The 26,855-nt window shown below is 38.0% G+C and overlaps 2 protein-coding genes across 2 annotated transcripts in view; both read right to left on the bottom strand.

Annotated features, from left to right (window-relative positions):
• Positions 1-2,222: 2,222 nt before the first annotated feature.
• On the bottom strand, positions 2,223-18,876 carry TCFL5 (transcription factor like 5). The gene is given in 13 exon segments (XM_027850278.1): positions 2,223-2,282; positions 2,285-2,329; positions 2,331-2,438; positions 3,526-3,667; positions 10,820-11,072; positions 13,092-13,251; positions 13,811-13,997; positions 16,552-17,397; positions 17,453-17,692; positions 17,771-18,043; positions 18,089-18,231; positions 18,279-18,653; positions 18,796-18,876. Coding segments are annotated over 13 exon segments (2,913 nt in total).
• A 6,552-nt stretch (positions 18,877-25,428) lies between these two features.
• The window catches only part of DIDO1 (death inducer-obliterator 1), a 63,132-nt gene continuing 61,705 nt past the window's right edge, over positions 25,429-26,855 (bottom strand). Inside the window, exon 17 of the mRNA XM_027850063.1 lies at positions 25,429-26,824. Within this exon, the coding sequence (XP_027705864.1) occupies positions 25,590-26,824 (1,235 nt within the window). The 3' untranslated portion in view covers positions 25,429-25,589. The remainder of the gene's footprint in view (positions 26,825-26,855) is intronic.

Below are 26,855 nucleotides of genomic sequence, written 5' to 3'. Positions count from 1 at the left end.
CTTTATTTTTATAATTATGCTTTTATTCTGACTAACTTTGTCAATTAAATGGCTCACATATTAGATGGGATTTCTTATTTAGACTAAACCTGATGATCAATGTCTGATATGACATTAATGCAGTGTTCTTCATACATGTAAACAGGAATAATACATATCTATGACTTAGTAGTATAAATGGCATGTTATTTCATCAATGGAGTAAGTACTCTTTTCATTGATAACAAAATGAAACCTCTCCATGCTTCAGTAGACAATTTCATGTGTGGTCAAAGAAAATCATACCTGGTGGTCCACCTTCTGGTGATGAACCTCTACAAATTTAGCCGGTATGGTCCTCAGACAATACATACAAAGTCTGTCACCATGCCCATACATATCTATATAGTAGAAAATGTAAATGCAGAATATTTATCCCTATTTTTATAATACCTTATTTCATATGTAGGAGACAGATATACTAAGCCATCTTTATCTTATTAAAGAAACTAAACTATAGAATTAAGGGTTCTTTCCAGAATTATACAGTTAGGCTGAAGTATTATAAGAATCCCATTATTATTCTTAGTTTCTAGCTTCTGAGTCTATTTAGAATTTTAACCTCAGTTGTTGGTAATACTTTGAATAATTATGAGAATTGGGTCAAATATGATCTTTGGTCATATGACATTTCCTCATCTTAATTCATGCAAATCCCTTTGAATTCCATGGGGGAGTGGTGGGATGGAATGATCATTAAGACTGTGACCAAAGACACATGTATTTTTATTTGTTTTAATTCCTAAAGAACCATCACTAACTGGCTAATCACTTTTGCTGGTCACATTTAGAGATAATTTTACCTAGAAGCAATAATATGAGGATTCTAATAGAAAGGTAGATAAAAGATATGAACAGTGTTCAGAAGAAATGCAAATGGCAAAAACCATATGAAAGACTGTTTCATATCACTAACTGAAAGGGGGGAAAATGTAAACTTAAAGCTTATATCTACCAAATTAGCAAAAATGATAAAAAAAAACAGAAATAGTCAATATTGAAGAGATTTACTAATATATTATTGGCAGAGCTAAGAATTTGTTAAAATCTTTCTGCAGGGGTAGCTAAGTGGTGTAGTAGATACAGCACCGGCCCCGGAGTCAGGACCTGAGTTCAAATCCGGCATCAGACACATAACACTCACTAGCTGTGTAACTGGGCAAGTCACTTAACCCCAACTGCCTCACCAAAAAAAAATTCTTTCTGCAAATTAATTTAGAATTAATGAAAGCAAAGTCACTAAATTGTTTAAGCCTTTGACCAAGTGATCCCCTTACTGAACACACTCTAAGGAAACTGTTTAAACCTTTGAACAAGTGATCACTCTACTGAGCATACTCTAAGGAAGTTGATGACAAAAAAAAGGTCCTATAATATAAAACAAAATATTCCTGACAGCATAATTTAGTAGCAAAAAACTGAACGCAAAATGGTTGCCCGTTAATTGGGAACAGATGCCTATACTGTAGTATATGAATGTAATGGAATAAGAGTAAGGAACAAGTATGAGAAACTTAAGTATGAGAAATATGGTAAGCATTATATAAAGTGATACAGTGAAAAACCAAGAGGATAATATATACAATGACTACAATAATGTAAAGAGCACTAAAAAGTACTTAATCTATGATGAACTGTAATGAATAATCTGGGACAAAGAAAACTGATAAGGAAATGCGATTTCCTTTTCAGTGGAGAGGTAGGGAATATAGATAAATAATGTGGTATATGTTGTGAAATGCTATTGCTGTGTCAGTTGATATTGTTTAACTGTTTTCTTTTAAAAAGGAAAGGTTCAGTGGAAGGAGAATATAGAAACAACTGGTAAAAAAAAAAGAGGCAAAAATAAAACTATTTTCTTAAACAAGCTACGAAGAGGTGGATGTATGTGTCCAATTTCAGATGTTTGGCAAGCATTATACATATTACCAAATTATAATACCAGTAATGACCTCGTTCTCATTTCTATTAAAAGCAGGCAAGAATTACATATCCCTTACATAGGTATTAAGGACATCTGGTAGATTTGCAAAACTGAACACTAAAATGTTTATTAAACCAATAAAAGTTTCAAAAGGATTAAAAACTTCACTTAATTAAAAATAAACATAAATCAATACGCTACAGCATAAGACACATTATAAACTAGTATAACACTTTACATAGACATAAATCCGACACAACTAATACATAATATGGTTAAGAGTGTCAACTATAAAGATGAAAACCAGGAAATGGATGAAATGGTGTGATTCATGAGATTTGTATAGTAATATGGACAACATAAAAAGGAAGATGAAGAAGAAACAAACTGTTGGTTTCACCCCAAGCAAGCACTGTCCGAGAGAGGGATGCCCTATCTGTCGGTGGTTTCTCTGTAGCCTGAACAAGTATAGGCCCTGTAATGGGAGAGGGGGATCTATCAGGCTTTACCATATTAGACGTATCTTTAATACTTTCAATTTCGTATTTGGTAAATAAATGTCTAATTTTAGTTACCAAATCAAATTCCTATGCGAAAGTGGGGTACATTGTCCAGTAATAATTAGTAGATTAAACACGTATTTCCTTCAATGTAAAGTAATAAGTTTGTATTCTATTTTACAAATCGCTGTCCTATAGGTGTGGTCTGCCAGGGCCCATCATTCTTAGTATGACTGACAACCATACCCTCAGAGTAGCAGAAGCAAATAATCAAAATCTACAGCAAACATAACCATCACAAAACATGGCACAGTCGAAATAAAACCACTTCAGCAAAAATAAATTTAGTATAAAACACAAAGGAGTTGACAAGACTGCCAAATACAAATTTTAGCATTCAAACATCATTTTTGAGGATCCAAATTCAGTAGTAAGTGAAATACCAACTACATAATAAATGCTACAACTAAAGCACATTTAATATGTACATTTGTGACTCATACTTCATTGAAGCCTTTCCAGATTACTCTAAAAGAGATCCCCCATGGAAAATTTACTGTCGGTACTATTTTGATATTTAACAATTATATGATACTTAACAATTATCACCGTCTTTTGTTAATTTTTTCTATGTATATACGTCTCACATCCATTTAGGTTTCAAACTCTCTTAGGGCAATGTCCTGACTTATTTTTCTGTATCATCTCCTGAGCACCTAACAGTAGCTTACACATAGGAGGCATTCAAAAATTTGTAGTTTTTAATAACCAATTAACTCTGATAACATATTGCAAATTTGTATTTGTAAATTTGATGTATTGTTAGCTACATATTGTTAGCTAGCTACAGTTCTCCGCTTTTAGTAAATGTTAAGTAACAACATTATTAATGTGTATCTATTCCCTGACATTATAGCTAATATCCTGATGGCAATATTTCAGAAAATAATAAAAGACCCCAATTTGAAAATAATTGGTAATATAAAGAAGGCCAAGCACTTTTAATGATTTGTGGGCTTTTAGAGTGAAATTATGAAAACTTACTTTGGCCTAATTACTAACCTTCTTCAGAGAATCTCCATGTCTTTCCTGAATATATTTCAGGAATGCTGTTGTCCACTGTAAAGTTGTTGCCTTATCAGTCTCAGCATTGCAGAATGGAACTAGAAGATTCAATTCATCACAACAAATCCGAATTCTGCGCCTGCATTCAAAACCCAAAGTAGTCATGAAAGAAACTAAATAAAACTAGCCATTTAAAATGATGTTTCTTTAAAAAAAATTTTATTATAAACTTAACAAATACAAACAAATCATTTGAAGCCTTAAAGTCAAAACTATATACATTTTTCACTGAAAAAACATAATTAAAAAAACAATAATGTATTTTTCTATAGCCCCTTCTCAATCTATTTGTATACTTAAAGTTGTTGTCTTTATTGTTTTTAGATGATATCAATGTGTATGTTGTTCTTATTGTGTTGACCTTGCTTTGCATCACTTCATACAAATATTTCCATTTCTTTTTATTCTTCAAACTTATTTTTATAGCACAATAATGCTCAGCTGCATGAACATTGCATGATTTACTTAGACATTCTCCATTTCTTGCATATATATGATTACAAATAGACCATCTACAAATATTTTTTTTGTACAGATAGATTATTTTTTCTTTTAATGGCATCTTTAGGATATGTCTCAGGAATGGAATGCTGAGGACCAGTTGTCTCAAAGATCACTTTTGCGGCTCTATATTTTGCCAAATTGCTCCTTCCAAAAAACTACACCAATCTAACAGTCCCATCAACAATGTAGCAGAGTGCCTGTCTCCCTATAACCCACCAACATTGCATTTTCAATTATTTTTGCCATAGTGCTAGTTGTAAGTTAGTATTTTAAAGTTGCATTAATTTGTATTTCTCTCATATTAGAGAAGTTGATTCTGCTAATATTCTAAACTTTTAAACAATTTATAAACTATGGTTTTCAAAGCTTGATATTTAAATAATAGATTATTTCATCAGCACTCAGCAAAGAAGAGGCACTTAATAAATGTTTGTTGGATAGGGTTAGATTAATCCACATAAAATTTGAAGAAAGTAGAATTTGTAGATTAATAAGGTACTTCCAAAATTATCCACTTTTTAGAGGTCAATTAATGCTTTCAGGTCGATGGGGTAATATATAATGGTACTAAGGTACTACACAGCAATCCAACTACGCTAAATGCAGACCTGAAGTATGTTTATCTCTAAAGATTATTCCACGTTACAAAACTATGAGGAATGTAGGCTATCCACAGTCTATAGAAATATATTTATTCATAGTATCACTTAGTAGAAGCAAAGTTTAATTAACTTGCACTGTATCTCTAGACTACAATGTAACTTCCAAATTTTTGGTTCATCAGTATCCAGAGTCTTAAGGATGCTGGCACTGTGAAAATGGATATGACATGGCCCCATTTGCAAATCTGCATATTCCTAACCACATCCATAAAGCAAGTGAGCAATTCACTAGGTCTAGAGGCACAACTATATAACTGAGGTTCAACTGGATACCCAGGAAAGAAAAGGTTTTTGGTTTTGTTTTTTAAAATCTGGATCTGTGATTTCATTAGTGCATAGCACTCCCAGTGTGAAAATTCCTTCCACTGATGCAGGTCAACAACTTTTTTGCAACTTACTGTATAATAAAATTGCCTGGGGCATTGAGAGGTTAAGTGACTTGCCCACTAGTCACACCAGTTGTACAGGTCAAAGGGAAGACTTGAACCCAGGTCTTCCTGAGTCCAAGGCCAGCCCTCTATCCACTATGACACACTGCCTCTCAAAGGATACATTTGTAATTACTTATATAAAACTTATAGGCTACTGAAGCCCTGAAGTGATTAATATATGCTTGTGCCCTATATGTCTTCATGATGTCATCAACATGGGTATTCCCTCCACCAGTGCATATTGAAATGTCTCATTTTGGGTGATTCTTGTTCATATATCCTTCTGTAAATCCACCATGGAAGATTTGCACAAAACACCGCAGGTCTTCTTCTAGGCCTTAACTTCTTCTTCTTTTTTTTTTTTTTTTTTTGCTAGGCCATGGGGTTAAGTGACTTGCCCAGGGTCACAAAGCTAGTAAGGGTCAAGTGTCTGAGGCTGGATTTGAGCTCAGGTCCTCCTGACTCTGGGGCTGGTGCTCTATCCACTGTGCCACCTAGCTGCCCCTAGGCCTTAACTTCTTATGGGTACCAGGGTTGTACATGAACCAACCAGCTGGATAACTCACTTTTGCTACATGACAATCCCATCTCCTTTTCCAAGTATACATTTTCTATATGATATTTTATTGTACTTCTCGCAGGCAAGTCATCGTTGGTAATACACACAGCCTACTTACAAAGCCCACTATGAATCTCTCCAATACCCTTTGGATCATCCACAAGTATCATTCTTCAGAGATTGAGGTATTCCATCATTCACAGTCACAAAGCATCACCTGGAGAATATTGGTATTAAAAATGGGTTTGTGTGTCAGGGAACAGCTTAGAATCACGGAAGGCAATGTATAATTTCCCAAATGCAGTTAAGCACATGCTCTTCCTTCTATTCAGTTCTGGCCCCCAAAAACTGTCCATGTAGTGCCTTATCCAGGATATAAATAGTGACCAACTTAATGGGCTGACCATCCACCTATATGTCATAACCTGGGCAATATGTATTCTTTATCCACTTGGCTTATCTTATGTAGATTTCTTTGCCAATCTCTTTTGTAGCAATGCATCTCATTATGGAAAGCCTGTAATATTCTGGAGCTTGGTGCAATCAGTTTAATATCATCCACAGGGATTCAATCTTCCTTTTGGAATTTGTTCAGGACATCCTCAATGATGGTAGTAAAAAACCTTTGGCCAGGGCATTTCCTTTGTTTTATGTTTCGTTTGATAATCATTATTTCATTGAACAAAATTACCTCAGTGGTTACATCTATCAAGGAATCGCATATGATCTTAATACATACATTGTTTAAATGGAATTTTAAAATCTGTGTTCTGCTCTACCAAGTCAAATAATTTTTGTAATAAGATACAGTTGGTCCTTGTATTCTCTACACTGTTCAGTCAGTTGTGTGAATGAAGAGGCAATATCCTAGAAAACAGTCTGTGAGTCTTCCTGTCCCTTTTCAAATTTGATTTATCAAGGACACCCTTAATAGGTTTCATTCTCATCAGAATAATAAAGTAGGGAAATGGGTCAGTCAGTAACTGTTGATACTATTGTCTTTTCTTGGTAATAGTACCATAAAGGATTTTCCCCCACTCTTCTGTTATCTTTCCCCATTTTATGAATCTTGAAAATTCTTAAAATTTGTGTTGCCTCAAGAAGAGTTCTTCCGTGTATGCTTCAGCAGACCCAGCCACTCTTCTCAATGTCAGTTTCTCAAGTGCCAGCTCTCGATCTTCATCAAGTACTGAGATGAAAAGAGTCCAAATGTAATGGGTTCTACTGCCAGAATGGCTGGCAAATCTGTTGCTTTTTAAATTTTATTTGTTATCTTCCTTCTAGTTTCATCTATAAATGCTATTAGGATGAACTGGTGCAACTGGATCTCATGCACAGCTTTCTGAAGACTCATTTTCCCTTTTGCTACATTTAACGGTTTTGTGAGGCAATGTTATAGGTAACTTCCCCTTTGCTTTGTATATAATGTTCTGTACTGAAAATTCATGTTGACCATGGCTGTTTTGATTCTGCTTCACTAGGTCATCAAACATGTTCACTAGATGAGGCAATTTTAGGACTTAAAAAAAAGCCAAACTTCTTAATATATTTATAGCATTTGGTCTTTCTCTAAGAAATGATGATAATCAGAGTCAATATCTTTATCTGTAGTCATTTCCCATTTTTCAGAGTCAAAAGTTTGTTCAAATAGGTTGGGTTTCAGTTGCTGTAACTGCATATAGTGTTGTTTTAGCTTTATCCTTTTTTCAATTTGATGTTGATTTTGATCTTTGCTCTAATTGATGGTTCAATTCTACAAAGAATGCAAATTCAGAAACGACTCAGACACTACTATAAGATATTGGTCAATTTCATTTTCTGCGAAGTTCTTTGGTGTACCTCTTAAAAACCTTTCCCTATAGAAAGTATTTGTTGAAATATAGACAATGCTTTGGAATTATCTTTGAGACTTTAGACTCTCTTAATTCCAAACCATTTGTTGCAAAACATTTTGCAACCCTTCCCCATGCCCATCTTCATAACGAAGTCACTGAGTATCATGACATACATACTTATCCATACACATATGAACATATGTGTATATTTATATCTTTGTATACACATACATATATTGACTTGGTTTAGAAGTCTCTTGTCATGTTCTTCTTCATCCTCTGGAAAACTCTTTATCCAATGCCTTATAGAGATTCAAGGATATTCTGAGTTCTTAAAGAGTATATCAGTGAAGTACAAACTCTGGCAGATTCTACCAGACTGGAAAGGTTTCAAATACGATCCTATGACAGATCACTCCCATTGTCAAAGGACCAGCTTAGCTAAGAACACAAAAGGCTCACCACCAGCTGAATGACCATTAGGTCATTAATTCTTCAGCCATGACAAGCCATGAAACAAAGAAAAAGCAAAATAGTCCTCAGTCCTAGGCAGCCTCCTCCCAATTCCACAGTGTAAGGGTAGCCAAGTGACAGAAAAGGGACTATAGGGTGCTAAGAATCACATGATTTTCATGCCATCTACAAACATCAACTTAACTACTGGTATCATAAGTACAAGATCTTTGTCCATCAACTGAATTGATATAAGACTGCAGGAAGGAAACACATTCACATTGTCATTATTACTGTAATAAAACCAGAAGACATAAGAAGTTGAAGCTAAATTAAATTACGGTTCACAGCTCTCCCTACAGAGAAATTGGAGACGACTTCATTGCATACTCACAGGCAAGAAGAAACATATCACAAGACACTTGGTGTGCTTATGAAAGCAAAAGTACAATAACTACCATGAAAATAACTATAGCTTATATGAACCTGATACAGCTCTCCTTTATAATGGAACTTACTTCAATTAAGCATTAGAACAATAAGATTCAACTTTGAATTTGTGAAAATTTTTATACATCTATGTCTTTATATAAAGATGGCAATGTGATGGAGGGGAGAGTAGACTTGAAATCAGGAATGACCTAGGTTCAAATCCCACCTCCAACACTTAACTAGCTGTATAAACCTAAGGAAGGCAATCTTGTTGAATATCAGTTTCCTCATCAGTAAAATAATGATGATAATAATTGTAGTACCATCTCACAGGATTGTTGTGAGGATCAAATGAGATAATATATGTTAAAAGTCCTTTGTAAACCTTTAAGTGACATCTGTAGGCAGCTATTATTATATGTTCAAATATTAAACAAGACAGTATTTGAAGGATCTGTGATTTCATCAGTGTGGATACTGCCTCCACCAATGCAGACTGCAATCTCTCTACCAATCAATCAGTCAACAAACATTTATTAAGCCCCTTCTATATGACTGGGGATACAAAGACAAAAATGAAACAGTATCTGCCCATAAGGAGCTTACATTCTACCAAAGGACACAATATATATACACATAAGTACATACAAGATAAATACAAGATTTGAAAGAAGTCAGCACTAGCAATTGGAGAGATTTGGATAGATTCATGTAGAAGGTAGTGTTTGACTTGACCTTTGAAGGAATCAAGTGATTTTAAGAAGAAAAGAAGGAAATGTATTCCAGGCACGGGGACAGTCAGTACAAAGGTACTGAAGATTTAATATCATATGTGAAGAACTGTAAAAGGGCTATTTTGGCTGGACCATTTGGGGAGGGGGATTAATGTACATTAAGACTGGAAAAGTAAGATGGGGCAAAGCCATGAAGGGTTTTAAAACTGGAGCAGTTCACGTGTTACCTTAAAGGCAATAGAGAGCCAATGAAATTTATTCCATACGTAGGTCGATCTATACTTTGGCATCTCTGTGGCCAATGGACGAAAGATTTGAGGCAGGGACCAATTAAGAAGATTATTGCAAGAGTACAGGCAAAAGGTAATGAGGGTATGAATTAGAATAGCAGCTATGTGAATGATGGGATGGATGTTAGAGATGTTGTGAAAACAGAAGCGACAACTTAATGGATATGTGGGATAAGAAAGTAGGAAGTCTAGAAAGTGTAATTTCAATGTTTTGAACCTGGATGACTAAAAAGATGGTGGCACTTTTGACATAAACAAGGAATTTCAGAAGATAGGTAAGTTTTGGGACAGGTTGAGTTTGAGGCAATTGGAGATGTAGGACTAGAACTCAAGAGAGAGTGGGAATGAATTTACATTTCTGAGGGACAGCTGCATAAAAAGGATATTTAAACCCAGGGTTGCTGATAAGGTCACCAAGTGAGAGAGAAGAGAGTCCAGGACAAATAGTTGAGATATACCCACCAGTAAGGAGGTATGATATGGATACTGAATCAGCAAAGGAGACTGAGAAGATGAGATTAAGACAAGTAGGAGAACCAAGAGAGCAATGTCATGGGAAGTCTATGAGTTGCTATCAATCAAAAAGCACTTAATAAGCTCTTATTATGTACCAAGCACTAAATAGTCCTTGCCCTCAAGGAACTTAAATTCTGTAGGGGAAAACAGCATGTACATATTAAGTATATACAATAAATATACACAATAAGTACAAAGTTAAGTTGGGAGTTGGAGAGGATACTAGCAGTTGGGGGCAGGAGGAGTAGATCATAATGAAGAATGTGGCATATGATGTGAGCTATGGTCAAAAAATTAATTATCCTGCAGTTGCCTGGTGGTGAGTTTCTCCAGATTTAGCTAGGCTTGTCCTCAGACAAGAAATGGTCATCAGAACCAGACCCAAAGTCTTTCAAGTTTTGAAGGATTTGCCAGAGCCTGTGTGAAGGACTTGCATAGCCTTTGAGAACTCAGAGTCACTGCCATTTTAGAATGATGCATTGGAATCAAACTTCAGTGAAGTAAGTACAATTTTAAAAATCAATTAAAATGGCCAACTCTTGATTATGGGAGAAGATGAAAGGGATTAGGAATATGAATAATACAGATGGGTTTATTTAATCTATGAATTTACTTTACCAATATTCCAGCCATTAGTTTCAATCTTATCCCTTACCATTTTACTAAAACTACTATTAAAGAAAAAAAAATGTTATTGCCTACCCTTTAATTAAGGTCCTAATAAACAGAAAATGGTTCAAAAGCTCATTGATTATGAGAAACCAATGCTTTCGAAATAATTTTGTGAATAAAATCTACTAAATCACATTACTTACCTTCTATCTCTTTCCATTCGATTGTGCCTCTCCCTGCGCTGAGAGCGTCCACCCTGTTGCCCACTTTGTGTCTGGTCGCCTAGGCTTGATTGTGCGGATTCTGTAGACTGCCAAGCACCCTGTGAAGTTGTGGTGCTCTGGCTTTCTCCTACGTTTTGAATTTCACCAAGAGCTCTTCTTTCTACATTTGTGTCCAACTGACGCATTCGACTGCGATTTCTTTTATTTATTGCTTGTTTACATAACGCTTCTTCTTTGCAAAACAAGAAAAAAAGTAGTACTTTAATTTTTTATTCTCCTTTTAAATGAATTCCTAATACATTAATCCTTGATTTTTCTGCATTATTAGATTCTGTATTAAGTACAAAATAGAAAAAACTAATATTTTGTAGTTTGAATATAACTCAATGCAAAACTAATAAATTAAAAGTTAACTACTGTACTTCTATAGTAAAAACTCCCTTTCAGCAATGAAATTAATTGGCGGCCTAGCATTAAATCTGAAGTCTATTTTATAATACTATATTTGAAATGTCTCTATTAATAATGAAATACCTTTGTATTCCAGTTTCTATTTTTAAAAGAATCTTTAGGTACTTATTGTACATAAGTTGGAATTGTTCACATTTGCTAGTATTCAGAGTAAATAAAAATTGAAAAACTAAGGCCTAATACACAGAATTGCTTTCTCCAAACAAGAAAACATCTTCCCTTCCCTTTATTAAGGCACAATATAATATTACTACAATTGTTATTCTTACTGCAATTTTTAGAAAAGAGAACAAAAACCTGAAGGGCATGAGATGTAACACCTTCTTAACCCTAAAGGAGATCTTACTACAAACTAATTAGAAACACTGACATTGAATCTGTACTTATTCTTCAAAAGCCAGTAAAGTCTTATTATAATGAATTTCATAGGATTATTTCCCTAATATAACAAACTCAGCCTTTCAGTGGTTCTTATTTGATATAGTAAGAGCAAGGGGTGGCATGGCAAACACCTTTATCGTAACCCTTTCCTTAAAAGCTCTAAGAAACTTTGTTTTATTGGATGGTTTTTAAAGTTTAAGCTGTGCCTCTCACTCCTCGAACCCCACTTGATGAAAAATGTTTGAAGCGTCAAGGGTTGAAAAATAGGGCTGACCTTGTACAAAACTTCAAAATAGGCCAAATTTGTGTTGGCATCATCTTATGTCCCTTTCTGAGCTTTTTCCCACCATGACTCTTAAGCGTTCCATGTCTGCATATCCAAACTCTGGCATTAGGCTTATACCTATACCAAGCTATAAAATTTCTTTAACTTATCCCCAGTAACAATTCCCTTTCTCTTAGTATGAATCTCAATTTCTTAATAGGAAGAAAGCATTCTGATCAACCTAATTCACACTAAGATTTGAAAGACTGATAACCATTTTAACATCTCATAAGGATTTATATTTCATAAGTCAAAGCACAAATGAATCTCTAAGTGGTAGACTTTCATGCCATGTGGCAAAATGAAGTAAAAAATCTCAGGGTCATAATTTTAGAGGACAGGTCCCCATCAAAAGGGCTTCTTTACTAGTACAAATGCTGCAAAGTGGCAAAAGAAGAGCTGCAAAGAATTCAGCTATAACTCAGTAGCTCTTAACTGTAATTCAAAGAACATTCACTCATACTTTCATTGTACAGAGCCCAATTACTCTACGAGAGACAAAAGTACTTCTATTGAATTATTTGTCATAGAAAACTTGTTGGAAGTAGAGCCCCAAACCATTGTTAAAGGTCAATCACTTATGATTTGGAAAAAAAAGATTTTTTTATACTAAGTACCTCATTGCAATATCTGCTATAATGACAATTTACCTGTAGAGGATTTCAGACTCCTCAATTAGAGATGGAGAGAAAACTAAAAAGGAAGAACTATGATGTGCTTTAAGCAACTTGAAGATAAAAACTATTATTACAAAAAATCATTATTAGCTATTTACTAAATTCACTATTAAAAAGAAAAAAAGCCCAACAAGTCAATACACTGCTATACTAGGTAAGCACAATTCAAATGCTCAAGCTTGAGAAGGACTGCTCAAACTATGAAATTTGATTGCTCTAGGGACATGTGGAAGGTAGGAAAAAGAGGAATAGGAATCACTGATAAAATTCTAAAAAGGTTTCCCAGTAATGGGAAATCGTTGTGTGACAAAACCAAAGTCTAATGCAATTTTTACACTGTCTACTGCATAGCCTAGCCAAAGAAAGAAACTCTGTTATCCTATGTCATATATCTTACCTCCTACTTTAATCCAAACCTGCTCAGGTAAAGGCTTGTTTCTACTGCCTAATGTCTGTTTAGTAGATTCAATCTCTTGCTGGTAACAGAAAGAAAATGCTCTGGGTAACCCAATATCTTGATGTTTGGCAGCTTCAAGTATAGAAGAGTTACTAGAACTCTGGAATATAATGAAGGAATAGCAATATAATTAATTTTATTATTAATATGCATCTTAATCTCCTCTCTGCTGCCACAAGTAAAATGTACTTTAACATGAAGTAAATACTATTAACAACACTTATGGATATACAACTTTGAGACTTTAAATTTGCAAACTAAATATTGTGGAGTCTAAAATATTCCCCAAATACCTTTATTAAAAAGTTACTTATCAGATCCAAAAGAATACAATCCATAAGGCCTAATTAAGACAATGATTAATAAAATCTATCAAAAGTTCCTTTACAAAAATCCTATTCTAATGCCTTATTCTGGCATAGGCATGACTGTGGGTACTTAAGGAGTACATGAACGGAGCACAAGCTCTGGCATTTCCACCAAGCTGGAAATGCTCGGAACATGATGCTAGCAATTGAGTGTGTCTGCTGTCCAAGGGACAGTCCAGTTAAATATGGAAAGGCTCAGCGCTAGTAGGTTGGCCACCTTAGGTGAATTCTTTGGCCATGGCAACCCATCAAAAGTTAGTACTTCAGAGCTTCATTAATCATTTTCCCTACCTGTGTTTGTGAAAGATTAGAATTCCCAGCAGTAGAACAGGCATTTGCAGTAAATAATGGGTATGTAAATTGCAAAGCAGTAGTAGCAGCAGCAGTTTTATTTTTCACTAATGTGGTACATTTGTTTTGCTGCTGATGAAGAGGAACGTTCATTAGTTCAGATGGATGTCGAATAAGGGTTACCAAACTGCCAAAACAAAAAGGACAACCCAGAAAAAACAAATCAAGAATATGCAACTGATACTCTTCCAGACATATTTTAGTCACTGACTGACAGATCACATTTGATTTTCTAAATACAGGTCAGTTACAGTTACTGACTGTAGTTAGCTCACTGACTGTGCTCTCTCCCCTTACTCTTCACTAAAAGGGGCACGGCATTCTAATTTCTTATTTTAGTGGTTTCAGTTATTCTTCTCTTCTGAGTCAGTTCAAACAACTCAAGGCATATCTGTTATCTTCATTTGCTCTATATCTTCACTCAAACCACTGATGAAGGGCTGAAGTGAACAAGGTCAGGCTTAAGTGAAAATGGGCAGTGACAAGGTTAACAGTTTGGAGAACCCCTGCTGATTACAAATCCTACCCCAGCAGGTAGGCCAAAGTACTATTAGAAATAGTAACTTACACGTAATAGATGCTTAACAAATGTTTAACTGAATTTATTAAATGCAAAAAATAAATTGGACAATTTCAACTTAACAGATTTTGGATAATTTTAATCTGTGATTTCAAAAGTCTGGAAAACACTCTCCACTGATACAAATCAGAAGTTTATAGTCTTAGGGTTTTGCCTAAGATAGAGTTTAAGTGACTTGCCCATGGTCACATCATGTGCATTAAGAGGAAGGACCTGAATTAAGTTTTCCTTTGTCCAAGGCTTGTTGGTCCTTCATCTACTATATTATCATCTGTTTGAAATACATATACATATACACAGGTAATATACACATATATTATACACCCATATGTATATTAATATATGTATGCATGAGGAGTAATTTCATAGTTCATTTAAACTTAATTTTGTACAGTAAGTTCCTCAATATTGTTTGAATAGGTCTATATGGCTGTTTTTGCGATATAAAATGAGTAAGAATTGAGGCAATTATTTAGGTCAGGAGAAAGGCTCATCAAAATAGTAACTCTACTGACATATCCAAATATTTTCAGGCAAATAATTTTTTGCCAAGATCACCTAATTACCTCAAACATTTGTTTCCCTTTGTGTATTGCCATAGACTAAAGGTTCAAACTACAAATGATATGATGTTTTATGTAATCTTACAATTTTTTTAAAAGTACTAGAATCTGAACAAAACATTCTAATTTTAGTATCACAATAACACAAAACTATCTCTTTTGATTATATCTTTAACAGAATTATCTGTTAAAACTAAGTAAACTAAGTAAAACATCGCTTTGAAGCTGTTACGACAAATTTTAATTAGTGTGTATGTATAAAAACAAAGTAGACACCTACTGATTAAAGAATGGCTATACAAACTATGGTACAGGGGCAGCTAGGTGGCACAGTGGATAGAGCACTGGTCCTGTAGTCAGGACTTGAGTTCAAATCCAGCCTCAGACACATAAGCCTCACTAGCTGTGTGACTCTGAGCAAGTCACTTAACCCTTTTTTTCTTGCCAAAAAAAAAAACAAAAAAAGTTTGTTGACAAATTGAATTTATATGTATATATACATATATGGTATATTAATGTAAAGGTCTACTATGAAACTCTAATATTAAATGGTGACTATGAAGAATTCTGAGTAGGGGAACTCAATGAACTAATACAGTGAAGTATGCAGAACCAGAAAAAGCAAAACAGTGACACTGACTTAGTGCTGTGTGACTATAATGACTAAGGTTACCCCAACATGGTTGAGAAATTAATATTCTTCCTCTCTTTGCAGAGGTGAGAGCCTGTGTGTAATTCGCATGTACTGTTGGACATAATTACTCTGTTGGCTTTTCTAAACTACTCTTTTCTCCCTTTTTCAATTTTTTGTTACAAGGGTTAGCTCACTGAAGGACAGTATGGAAGGGATATATTTGGAAATGAAGGCGATGCAAAACAGATGATATTAATAAAAACAAGATTTTTAAAAATTAAGTGTATACATACTCATACATTTATGTAAGGCTTCAGTGGTATACTGGAAAGAACATGGGCCTAGGAGTGAGAAAGCTTAGGTTTAAATTACAACTCTGTCACTTCCCAGGCCTGTGAACCTAGGTAAATCATCTCAGTTCTTTTTCTTTTTCTTCATCTATAAAATGGGGACAATAATACCTATAGTACCCATCTCACAGGAATGTCCAAGGATTGAATAAGAGTAAAGCATTTTGCAAAACTTAAAAATATTACATAAATCTATTATTATCTATTGATGTGAACCTGGGCAAGTGACTTTACCTCTCTTCTCAGTTTCTGCATCATCAATTTTAAAATTTAAATAAACAGGGAGAATTTCACATCCCCTACAGGTATGGGGAAGGGAATTTTAAAATGGAGATAATAATACTTGCACTCTCTACCTCACAGAATTCAAGGAAGGCAACTCCGTAAACTGTAAAGCACAATGTAAGGGTAAGTGATTTTAAAATGTTATGTATAATTATTTAAACATGTTATTTTATGCGTTCTTGACATTTTTGTACTCAAATTCATGAAAATATATTTTGAAGCAACTTTTAAAAATCTATGAAATAAAAAATGAAAGATCTGAAACACACTTGTTAAGAGTAACTCCAGATTCCTGAGGCTCTTGGCACCTGGGAATTTCTGTCTGGATACTGTTGAATCTGTCTTCCAGCCGAACTCGGACTGCAGATTTAGATCTAGTTTCTGGCACAGGAGCCAGATTTTCAACAGCTATATTTTCTTTATTTGGTCCACCAACATTTTCTCCATGCTTAACTCTTACCACACTGTGGCCAGTGACCTCTACAGAGCTATTGTTGGGTGTTTTCTCTACCTGGTTGCCAACTGTCACAGGTAAATTGGATTCACTGAGCAGCATCATTCTCAGCTCTTGGAAATCAATGTGTCCCAGACACTGGTTTGAGCCCACAAAGCTGCCATCAGAAGTCAGGCCTGACTGGCAGATGATTGGATACACTGACTGGCTCCCCGTGCTGTTGGAGGAGTAGCTGGGCTGGCTGGTGCTGCTGGAGGATTGGTACTGAGCCTGGCTCGAGGGATTGCTCGCAGAGAAAAAGGCGGAATTTAGCCGGGTTTCCAGTTCCCCTTCGTTAGCCTGGGCCTCCATGTGCGAGTAGAGGATGTGCTGCAGTTGGGTGTACTCGATCTCAGTCATCTCCACCAGGTTGAGGTCTGTGGTGGTGAAGCTCAGGCCCTGCTCCCCGAACGAAGTGTCATTGGAAGGGCCCTCGGCCGCGGGGGCGGGGTCGGAAGCAGCAGCGCCGCTGACTGCAGCAGCCGAGGCCGAAGCAGCCGAAGCAGCAGCAGCAGCAGCAGCAGCCGCAGCCGCCAGAGGGGTGGACGTGTGGGGCTCTCGGGGGGCCGGACCCGACATGACTTCCAAACACCGAGCCGACCTGGGGGTTGCGGGGCTTCCACTGGGTCACCTTCTGCAGAGGACAATAGCAAACCCAACCCAGGCTGGGGACGAGCTTCACCCCGCGATTGGAGGTGGGGAGAGGGGCGGGGCTTGTCCCAAACCCCCGCCCCCCCGCCGACACGGGCACCCCTCCCCCGCCCCCTAGTTTGGTCACCTGGACGTCCCCCAACCACAAAGCGTGGCCGCGGCAGCGGCAACAGCGGCGGCGGCTGCAGCGGCAACGGGAGCGAGGGGGTGGGGGAGGAGCCTGCGCGGGGCGGCTCGGGAGGCCCCGTTCCCCGCGTCGGGAGTCACTAGGAAGAGGAGGAGGTCAGGGAGGGGGAGGGAAAGTAGAGGGAAGGAGGGAGGAAGGGAGGAGCAGCGGCTCGCGCCTGGGGGGAGAAAGAAAACGAGGGAGGGAGGGACGGCGCGCACCAGAAACCCCGGGACGGCGGCGGCGGCGGCGGCGAGCCGCGCGCGGGAAGCCCACTGATGCGAGCAGAAGCTCCCGTTGGGGGAGGGAAAACCGCTCACCCTTCGCAGAGCTCAGCACGCGTGCGCACGCCCATTCTGCCCCGCCCCCTAGCCAACGGTAACCCCTCCCCCTCGACCCTACCAATGCCCTACCCCCGTTACCCGCCGCCTGAGTGGCCCGGGGGGCGGGGCTAACCTAGCTTCTTCCATTCCCCGCCCACCCCAGAGTGACCAACCGCCTGACCCACCAGCCCGCGACCACGACCGTTTCAGGGGGACAGAAAAAGGAAGGGGGAGGGGGACAGGGATTTATGCCTAGAGAGACTGGAAGAAGTATTAAAAAGTCGAGGAGGGGACCCGGGATAAGGGGCTGGGAGGTCTACGGGCGGGGATGAATAGGGCATGTGCTAGCCGGGGGTAAGGGACGGTGCGCGCGCCGTAGTGAGTGTGCGCGCGTCCTCCCTCCCACTCCCTCGCCGCCCCACTACGGGTCGGGGCTGTGAGGGTAGGGAGTGGGCGGGGGTGCGCCCGAAGGTCGCGGCTGCTGAGCGTGGGTGCAAACGAGCACTGGAGGGAAAAACGCTTCTGCGCGTGGTGCGGGACGGCCGGAGGACTGCAAAGCGGCTCTGTTCTGTGTGTCACGTCACGCCACGCCACCCCACGCCAGGCGACTGGACCACGGAAAGCCCACGTGCAGTGGCTGCTAGGGACTCTGGGTTCTTTGAGAGCAGGGCAATCCTTTTGTGCCAGAGACGGGGGAGTGAGGGGGCCGGGGGAGCCGGTGATTGGGGGCGAGGTGGCCTAGGAAGGTCTCCTGGCCTTTGCCAGCTGATGTGGTTTCTGCCCAGATTGCAGGAAAAAATAACTACAACAAAAAACCCCAAACCCCAACTCGACAGCAATAGCAGCAGCAGAATTCCAGCCTCTACTGACGTAAGGTCACGTTTGGAAAGTTTAGGGTTCCCACCCCGTGGCCTGGTTCCTGGAAAAGCCCATCCCCTTCCTCCTCCCTCGCCCCGCCCATCGGAGAAACAGTTGCTTCTCCATTACTTTGTTTAGCGGCAGAGCCAAGTTTTCAGACCTGACACCCTCCCGCCAAAAAAAAAAAAAAAATTTAGTTGACATCTCGGAGGGACGACACGGTTGGCATGTATGTGCCCACGTGCAGCACATGAAATTTAGTCTGTATTGTGTGGAGGGAGAGCATTGGTCTTACAATCATGTCACCTTTCTGTGGGAGGGTTTCAGTTGTTTTAATGTCCTGGTAAACTCATTACTTAACCTGCTGCTTTCCGTTTGTAAATTTCGCTTTCTACTCTTTCTCAAAATAATTCAAATCTTTTGGATTTAATTTTCATCTAATATGTATTCCCTCTTTTCTGGCTTCAAGTACCAGCTAAAATTCTGCTTTCTGTGTGAAGGCTTTGCAGGATGCTTTTAATTCTGATGCCTTCCCTCTGTTGATTATTTCCAATTTAACACCTTAATACCTTGTTTATACACCTATATGCCTTCCTTATATGTTGTCTCCCCTTTGTGTGTGTATGTGCGTGCATAGTAGTGCCTGGTGCATAGTAGTGCCTGGTGCATAGTAGGCACTTAATGTTTATTGACTGGCTGGCTTCATTCCCCTTTCATACTACTTATGAACTTGCATCATCAGTTTTATTGTGTTAATGCCCATCCATACAAGGTTTTTAAATGGCAACTTGAAGGTATTTTATTCCAATCTCAGGATAACAAAGTTAATAATGGTAATTTGTTCCTAGATTTTATTAAATATTTTTTTCAATTTTATAAGCACCTGATTACCATTTGACCATTGTATTATGACACTTCTGTAGAGATTGCTTTTGAATTTTCAAGCACAAAGCTGGCATGATTACAAATTCATATAATTGCTTAACAAAGCTTAAAAGAAAAATGCCAAAATGATACATACACACATATACATGTCCCCACTTTTCTTGACTTCATAGTTTTCTCCTAAAATCTGGAGGGAATCTCAAGTATAAAGCCCAGTATACTCATATCTATCCCTTTAATCATAGCCAAATAAATGGGGAGGGGAGGGAGTAAAGAGTATAATGGAGAGAGCTATGGTTTTGGAATCAGAGGGTCTGGTTTGAATCTCTCTCCACTGTTATTTACTATATATGTGACTTTAGGCAAATCACTTCACCTCCCTGGGTCTTAGTTTCCTCATATGTAAAATGAGGACTTGTATCACAAGTTCCCAAAGTGGGTGATAACACCCTCTGGGGGGTGCCGGAATGATGGGGGGCAGTAGTAGCCGGGGGTGCAATTGGGGGAGGGTAATATGACATGGTCACACCTGAACTTTTGGAAAATCACCCTGGCAACTGCCTAGAGGATGGTTTGGACCAGAGTTAGAGGGAAAAGGTGATGGATGAAACAGTTTTCAGAGGAAGAAACCCAAGCTATCAATAGCCATATGAAAAATACCTATTTCACTAATAGAGAAATGCAAATCAAAGCAACTGTGAAGTTCCACGTCACACCCATCAGATTGGCAAAAAGTTGGCCAAATAGGCAGTGGTCCACTGTTGGAACCTGGTCTAGACACTCAACGTATTTCCAGTATGCTAGAAAGCAATTTGGAACTATATCCTCAAAGTTACTAAACTATCCCTACCCTTTAATCCAGTGACACAACTACTAGATCTGTACCCCAAGTAGATCAAAGAGGAAAAGGACCCATATATGCAAAACTATTTGTAACTATCCATACATGGAACCTTAAGCTATAGCAAATGGAGAAGTTTTGAATACTGTGGATGGTTATTTACCTTGGCAGTATACTTTCCAGGGATGTACCCATTGATAATGAGAATGACACATGCATTACCAGAGCTAGCTCAGGGTTTGGGAGCCTCTGAAGGAGTGTGTGAGAGAAAAGGTATTAGACTGCTCACAAAACTGAAGGTCTACAGAGCCATTGTGCTGACCTCGTATGCCTGTGAAACTTGGACAGCATACCAGTGCCATTCCAAGAAACTGAATCACTTCTATCTGAATTGTCTTAGGAAGATTCTGAAGATCACCTGGCAGGATAAGGTACCAGACACTGAAGTCTCTTCTTGAACTAAACTGCCAAACATTCAAACTCTACTGTGGAGAGCACAACTCCGCTGGGCTGCACACATGTTGTTTGAATGCCAAAGGTACCTTTGCTTAAAACACTATTTTACAGAGAACTCACACAAAAGCAAGCGTTCACATGGTGGTCATTAGAAGTGATACGCGGACACTTTCAAGGTCTCTCTGAAGAACCTGGGATTGGATGACATGGGAGATGCTGGCAAAGGACCACCCAGCATGGTGTACCTGCATCAAAGAAGGTGCTGTGCTGTTAGCATAACAGAACTGTAGTAGCTCAAAAGAAACTGGAGATGCACAAATTTAGAGAATCCACCCTAAATGTTCATATGGACTATTTGTGCCCAACCTGTTGAGCATTCTGAGCTCATATTGCTCTGATCAGCCACAGTCAGACACACTGCAACTTGACTGTTAACATAGTGATGTCATTTTGGTCCTCTCTGAGAATGAAGGATGACAACCAACCATAAGGGTTGTTTTTTTTTCCTCTTGGTGGCAAATAATTAGAAACCAATGGGGGCACCTATCAATTGGAGGAATGGCTGAACAAATTATGGTATGTGAATGTAATGGAATCCTATTATGCTGTAAGAAAGGAAAGGGAGAGTTTCTAAGAAAGCTAGGAAGACTTGTAGGAACTGATGGATATCTAAATGAGAAGAACAATTTATACAATACCAATACTATAAAGACAAATGACATTGAAAGATTTAAGAACTCTCATCAATGCAATCATCAACCTCAGTTCGAGGATTCATGATGAAACATGTTACCCAACTCCAGACCAAGAGGTGATGGACCCAGAATACCAATTAAGATATGTATTTTTTTGGACATGATCCCATTCTGGAAAATTACAAGAGATGATGAGGGTCTGAATCGAGAAAAGGGTTGTGACGTGTGAGCTGTTGGGGAAGTAGAAATGAAAAGATTTTACAAAAACTGGATAGGTGGAGTGAGAGCATGAGGAGTTGGGAATGAGCTTGGGAGACTGATGAGCCGAACAGTGAGCCATTTCAGTCACTACTGCTTTACATACCTACGTTTCTTTGCTTTTTACCTTTCCTGAAAGCCACCTATCCTCTCTTCTGGTTCCCAGCCCAGTTCTAGACTAGCCTCCTTTGTAAAGCCTCTTACTATTCTATCTAGACCATACTGATTACTCCTTTCTTTTTCACTATTTTCTACTGCACAGTTTAGTACAAAATGCTGATTTTCTGTGTGGATATACGTGAAAATATATGTACATATATGTATGTATATGAAGCAGTATGCAATGGTTCTCCAAGTGTGATCCAAAGACCCCAGGTGGTACCCAAGACTTCTGCAGGGGGCCCTTGAGATCAAAACTATTTTCATAATACTAAAACATTTTATTTCTAATACAGTAAATATTAATAAATACAACCCACATAAGCAAGGCTCTCTGGGGGAGGGGTCTCCTCAATAATGTTTTAAGATGGCAAAGGAATCAAGAGACCAAAAAACTTGCAAAAAAACTAACCTGGATCCAAGTTCTTTCTCTGACATATAGTGGCTATGACTGTGGGCTAGAAGACTAAAACTTTAAATTGCAGAGGTGCTGACCCATACTGATAGTTTTCTCATCACTGAGTTCCCTATTACCAATGAAATCATGAAGCCAGTCCTGTCAAATCATAATTACCCAAAATCCTTGTCATGTGTCATCATGGCTTAATCTTCCAAATTGCTGAGGGTCAACCCTCTTAATAAAATTTAACCATTTGAAATACGTATTAGCTCAACCTAAATATAAGTTGCTTGATCTGCAGATCTTGACATTTATAATAGTTGCTACATTTTTTAAAGGGGGCCTTATTTTGCTTTCATTTGGGTTTCAGAGGTGAGGTTCCTTGATAAGAAATATAATAGGCATAATAGGCCTGTTTTTGGTTTCCTCTACTAAAACTTAAGCTACTGAGGTTGGGACTACATAGGCAGCCAGGACTACCTCCCTTACCAGCTGCCAACGAGAAAGTTATCACCAGTTTTCTCATCTGTAAAACTAATATAACAGCACCTACCTCACAGGGTTGTTGTGAGGATCAAAAATTATTTGCATAAAGTGCTTTGCAAACCTTAGACTGCTGCTATTATTTTCTTTTTTTTTATTACTGTCTACTTTCACATCCCACAGAAACTAGCGTGCTTCACTATCAAATGGGGTTAGATAAGATGGCATCCAAGGTCCCTCCCAGCTCTAGAATTACCTTATGAACCAAGCAAAAAACTGGGGAATAGAATGTGCTTCTTCGAAGTCCGCTTAGACTCTACTAGTCCACTTTCTTGCCATAAAAAACCTATTGTGCTGAAACTAATTAAGCTTTCTTTAATGATTAAGGATCTTGTGAGGTGTCTAGGGCTGGGAAACGTGAGTGCAGGAGACCACGCCATTACATCCCAGCTCTGGATACAGAAGGGACCCCCTAATACAGATGTGCAAAGGGAGGCCCAGGAGGAGGGTTAAGTGATGTACTTGAGATAATGAGCACGGGAGGCCGGATAGGTCCTCCAATTCCAAAGGAAATGCTCTTTTCACTATTCCATGCTGTTTCCAGGGCAGATGAAAATTGTTTCTTTTAATTATGTTTAATTATGACATTAGTTTGTACTCCCCCCTTTACTTTGTATCTTAAACAAGAGAGTAAATTTTAGATTATTATAAGAGTTCTGATTAGTCAAATTCTAGTTGAAACTTTTTGTTGTACAAGCTAATTCTATATACCAAAGTTTTAATTATGTCTATATTCAAGTTAATTTGCATTCTGAAGCACTATTCTAAGCTTAAATTTAGGAAAGGTGTCCAGAAAATAAGATTCAATAAATTACTACATTCTACTGCAATTTTTTCTAGAAAAAGTGGTAGAGATCAGGTAATGATAACAGATTCATAAACATTTTGTAGATGTTTATTCTACTTACAGTAACAAAAACCTATGAAGTTCCATGTTTTAATGTACAGTGATATACTTTGCAATATAAAATACAATTTACAGAATTTCTATCAAGTAAACCTAAACAAACACACTTGATTTTTTTTTACATTTGTATATTTAAATTAGAAACATTTTAGTTTTTTTTTAAAAAAACTTACATCATATTAGATGTTTCAGCTTTACACCTATATGTAATTTAACATTCTAACTCTTGGTTTATAATACAAATCATCCAAATTACTAAGTTGCTGATGGCTTCAGAACTTAAAAATTTGTGCCTATATAAATTTGTAAAATCTGTAGTGATGTATAGTGGAGTAATAGACTCCAAGAAGCAAATGATAATATTTTCTAATTTATATTTGCAAAAGTAGTTTATGAAAATATAAAAAAATTATCAAAGTGTATTTGTACAGTCAAATAAATTAGCAAGATTTTTCTCTATTTCACACTTTAGTACTTGAAAAATAGATGAAAAGAAGCAGTATACTGTATTTCACAGTGAAAAACTTTCCACTTAGTTTGTAGTACTTCAACTTATATCACTTTTACTTTCATAAACTTTATGCAAATATTTTTCTATTTTCAGTGGTAAACTTTTAAATACACCATCCATATGGTAGACTGACAAATATCAACAATTCTAAGCTAGGTACATTTTGCTTAGAAATTACCGAAGAACTGCTTGAATAGCACTATTCTACAAACAAAATGTTCCTGATTATTCAAACCAAAGAAACAGCTTAAAAAATATCCTTAATTGGTTTATTTCTCTTTTTTGCTTGTGGTTTGTAGAATTTAAACATTTTCCAATGAACTGACATTTAAAAGCTTGACAGATTTCTACTTGGACACATGGATGTTACTTTTATTAAAGATTTTTTAAACAATATTTTTATAAGGCAATAGAAAAATCAGGGGGAAAAGTCAGATTTTTCTTTTTAGTTTGTTTCCTGGTTGAACACTATCCTTTACATAAAAAAGATAGTCATTAATATAAGCTTTGTATTTCTTAACACTCCATTAATTACAAACTACTAATACTGTGTTCTTTCACAATCACTTCATAAATACATGCAGTCCACCTAGAGTAAAATCAGCACAGGACAGAAATACATGACCCTCTTGTAAAGCACATACTAAGAAACCTATAAAAAAAATTTTTTTTTTATGCAGAAATACTACACATGAGATGTAAGTAAAGGTATGGCTCCTAAGGTCCAATGAAGTTCCCTTAAAAGTTTACAATAGTCAAGTTATTGGAAAACATAACTTTTTAATCTGAAAAAAGCAATATGCTTTTTATAGACTTTTTCCCATTTCTGTATTAATTTTAAATGGAAATTTTTAAGAGTTAAGTAAAAAAATCATTTCAGAATTGTAAAGATGTGAAATTTTGTAAGAAAACATATTGTACACAAAATTACAGTAAGTTGAAGTCCAGAATGGTTCCACTCCATCTAATTTCATAGCAGTTTCCAAAACTATTTTCCTTGAACACATTTTGTAAGGCTGGCTATAAAAGGGACCTTTTTTTTTTTTTTGCAATGTTGAGTATATACAACCAAACCCTATGTAAAGTCTTTCACCCCCATTTATATGTACATATATTTACACACACAAGTCATAAGAAAGGGGTATAATTATTCTCAAACATTTATGTTTGAATAGAAGTTGATGAACCTTCTGTTTCAGCTGGTTTTTGAGCTTCTTTCTGTTCTTCTGGTTTTGAATCCCTACTACTCTCTTTACTTTTACTTCTGTCTTTACGGTCTTTTCCTCTATCTCTTTCTCTGTCTTTTTCTCGGTCCCTGTCTCGTTCTCTGTCCCTTTCTCTTGTTCGATCTCGATCTCTGTCTCTGCTTCTTGACCTGTCTCGATCCCGTCTCCTGTCTCGGTCCCTTTCACGGTCCCGATCTCTATTTCTGCTTCTATCTCTGTTTCTGTCCCATTCCTTGTTGCGTTCTGATTCCCTATCCTTATCCCTGTTTTGATTCCTCTCTTTATTTTTGTCCCAATCTCGATTAGAGTCTTTTTCTCTGTGTCTTTCCCAATCTCTGTTTCTATCCCAATCTCTTTCTCTGTCTCTACTCCAATTTCGGCCACGCTCTCTTTCCCAAGGTTTCCCATGATCTCGGTCCCTTCTTCTATCTTCAAAACCTCTGCCTTGTCTATTTTCTGAGAGCTGGGTTTCAGGTTCATCTGATGACTTTTCTTTAGCGCTTCCTTCAAATCTTTCTCGCTGTCTCCCTTCAAAAGTCTGATTTCTATATTCATGACTTTTGCCATCTCGGAAATCAGTTGCCGGCCATTGTGAGTCTGATTCTGAGGCCTGTCCGGATACATTTGTTGGCAGAGAAGCAGATGGACCAGCTTCTTCCCATCTCTCCTTCCTGTGTTGTGGTGGATGGCTTGGAAGTTCAAGTAGTGGTCTTGGAGCAGGTTTCATACCCTGTGGAGATTGTCCTTGAAAGTGAAATCTTGAAGGGGGCTGTTCATTTTTTTCTGAAAACGGAGCAGATCCCCTTGGCCCAAACTGAAGGGGTGTTGGACCCCTCTGATTTGCAAATCTTGGTGGCGAATTTACTCTTTGTTCTTCAAATTGCTGTGGTTGAATAACCCTTGGTCCTGGCATAAAGTTTGGTGCGGGGCCTCGAGGACCTTCAAACTGGTTGGGATGAGGACCCCGGGGACCTTCAAACTGGTTGGGATGGGGACCCCGGGGACCTTCAAACTGGTTGGGATGGGGACCCCGGGGACCTTCAAACTGGTTGGGGTGGGGACCCCGGGGTCCTTCAAACTGATTGGGGTGGGGACCCCGGGGCCCTTCAAACTGGTTGGGATGGGGACCCCGGGGCCCTTCAAACTGGTTGGGATGGGGACCCCGGGGCCCTTCAAACTGGTTGGGATGGGGACCCCGGGG

This window comes from Vombatus ursinus, unplaced genomic scaffold, assembly GCF_900497805.2.
Source record: "Vombatus ursinus unplaced genomic scaffold, bare-nosed wombat genome assembly UNPS02000580.1, whole genome shotgun sequence".
NCBI classification, from domain to species: Eukaryota; Metazoa; Chordata; class Mammalia; order Diprotodontia; family Vombatidae; genus Vombatus; species Vombatus ursinus.
Note: the sequence above shows the minus strand (reverse complement) of the source record. Positions and strands in the feature narration are given on the sequence as shown.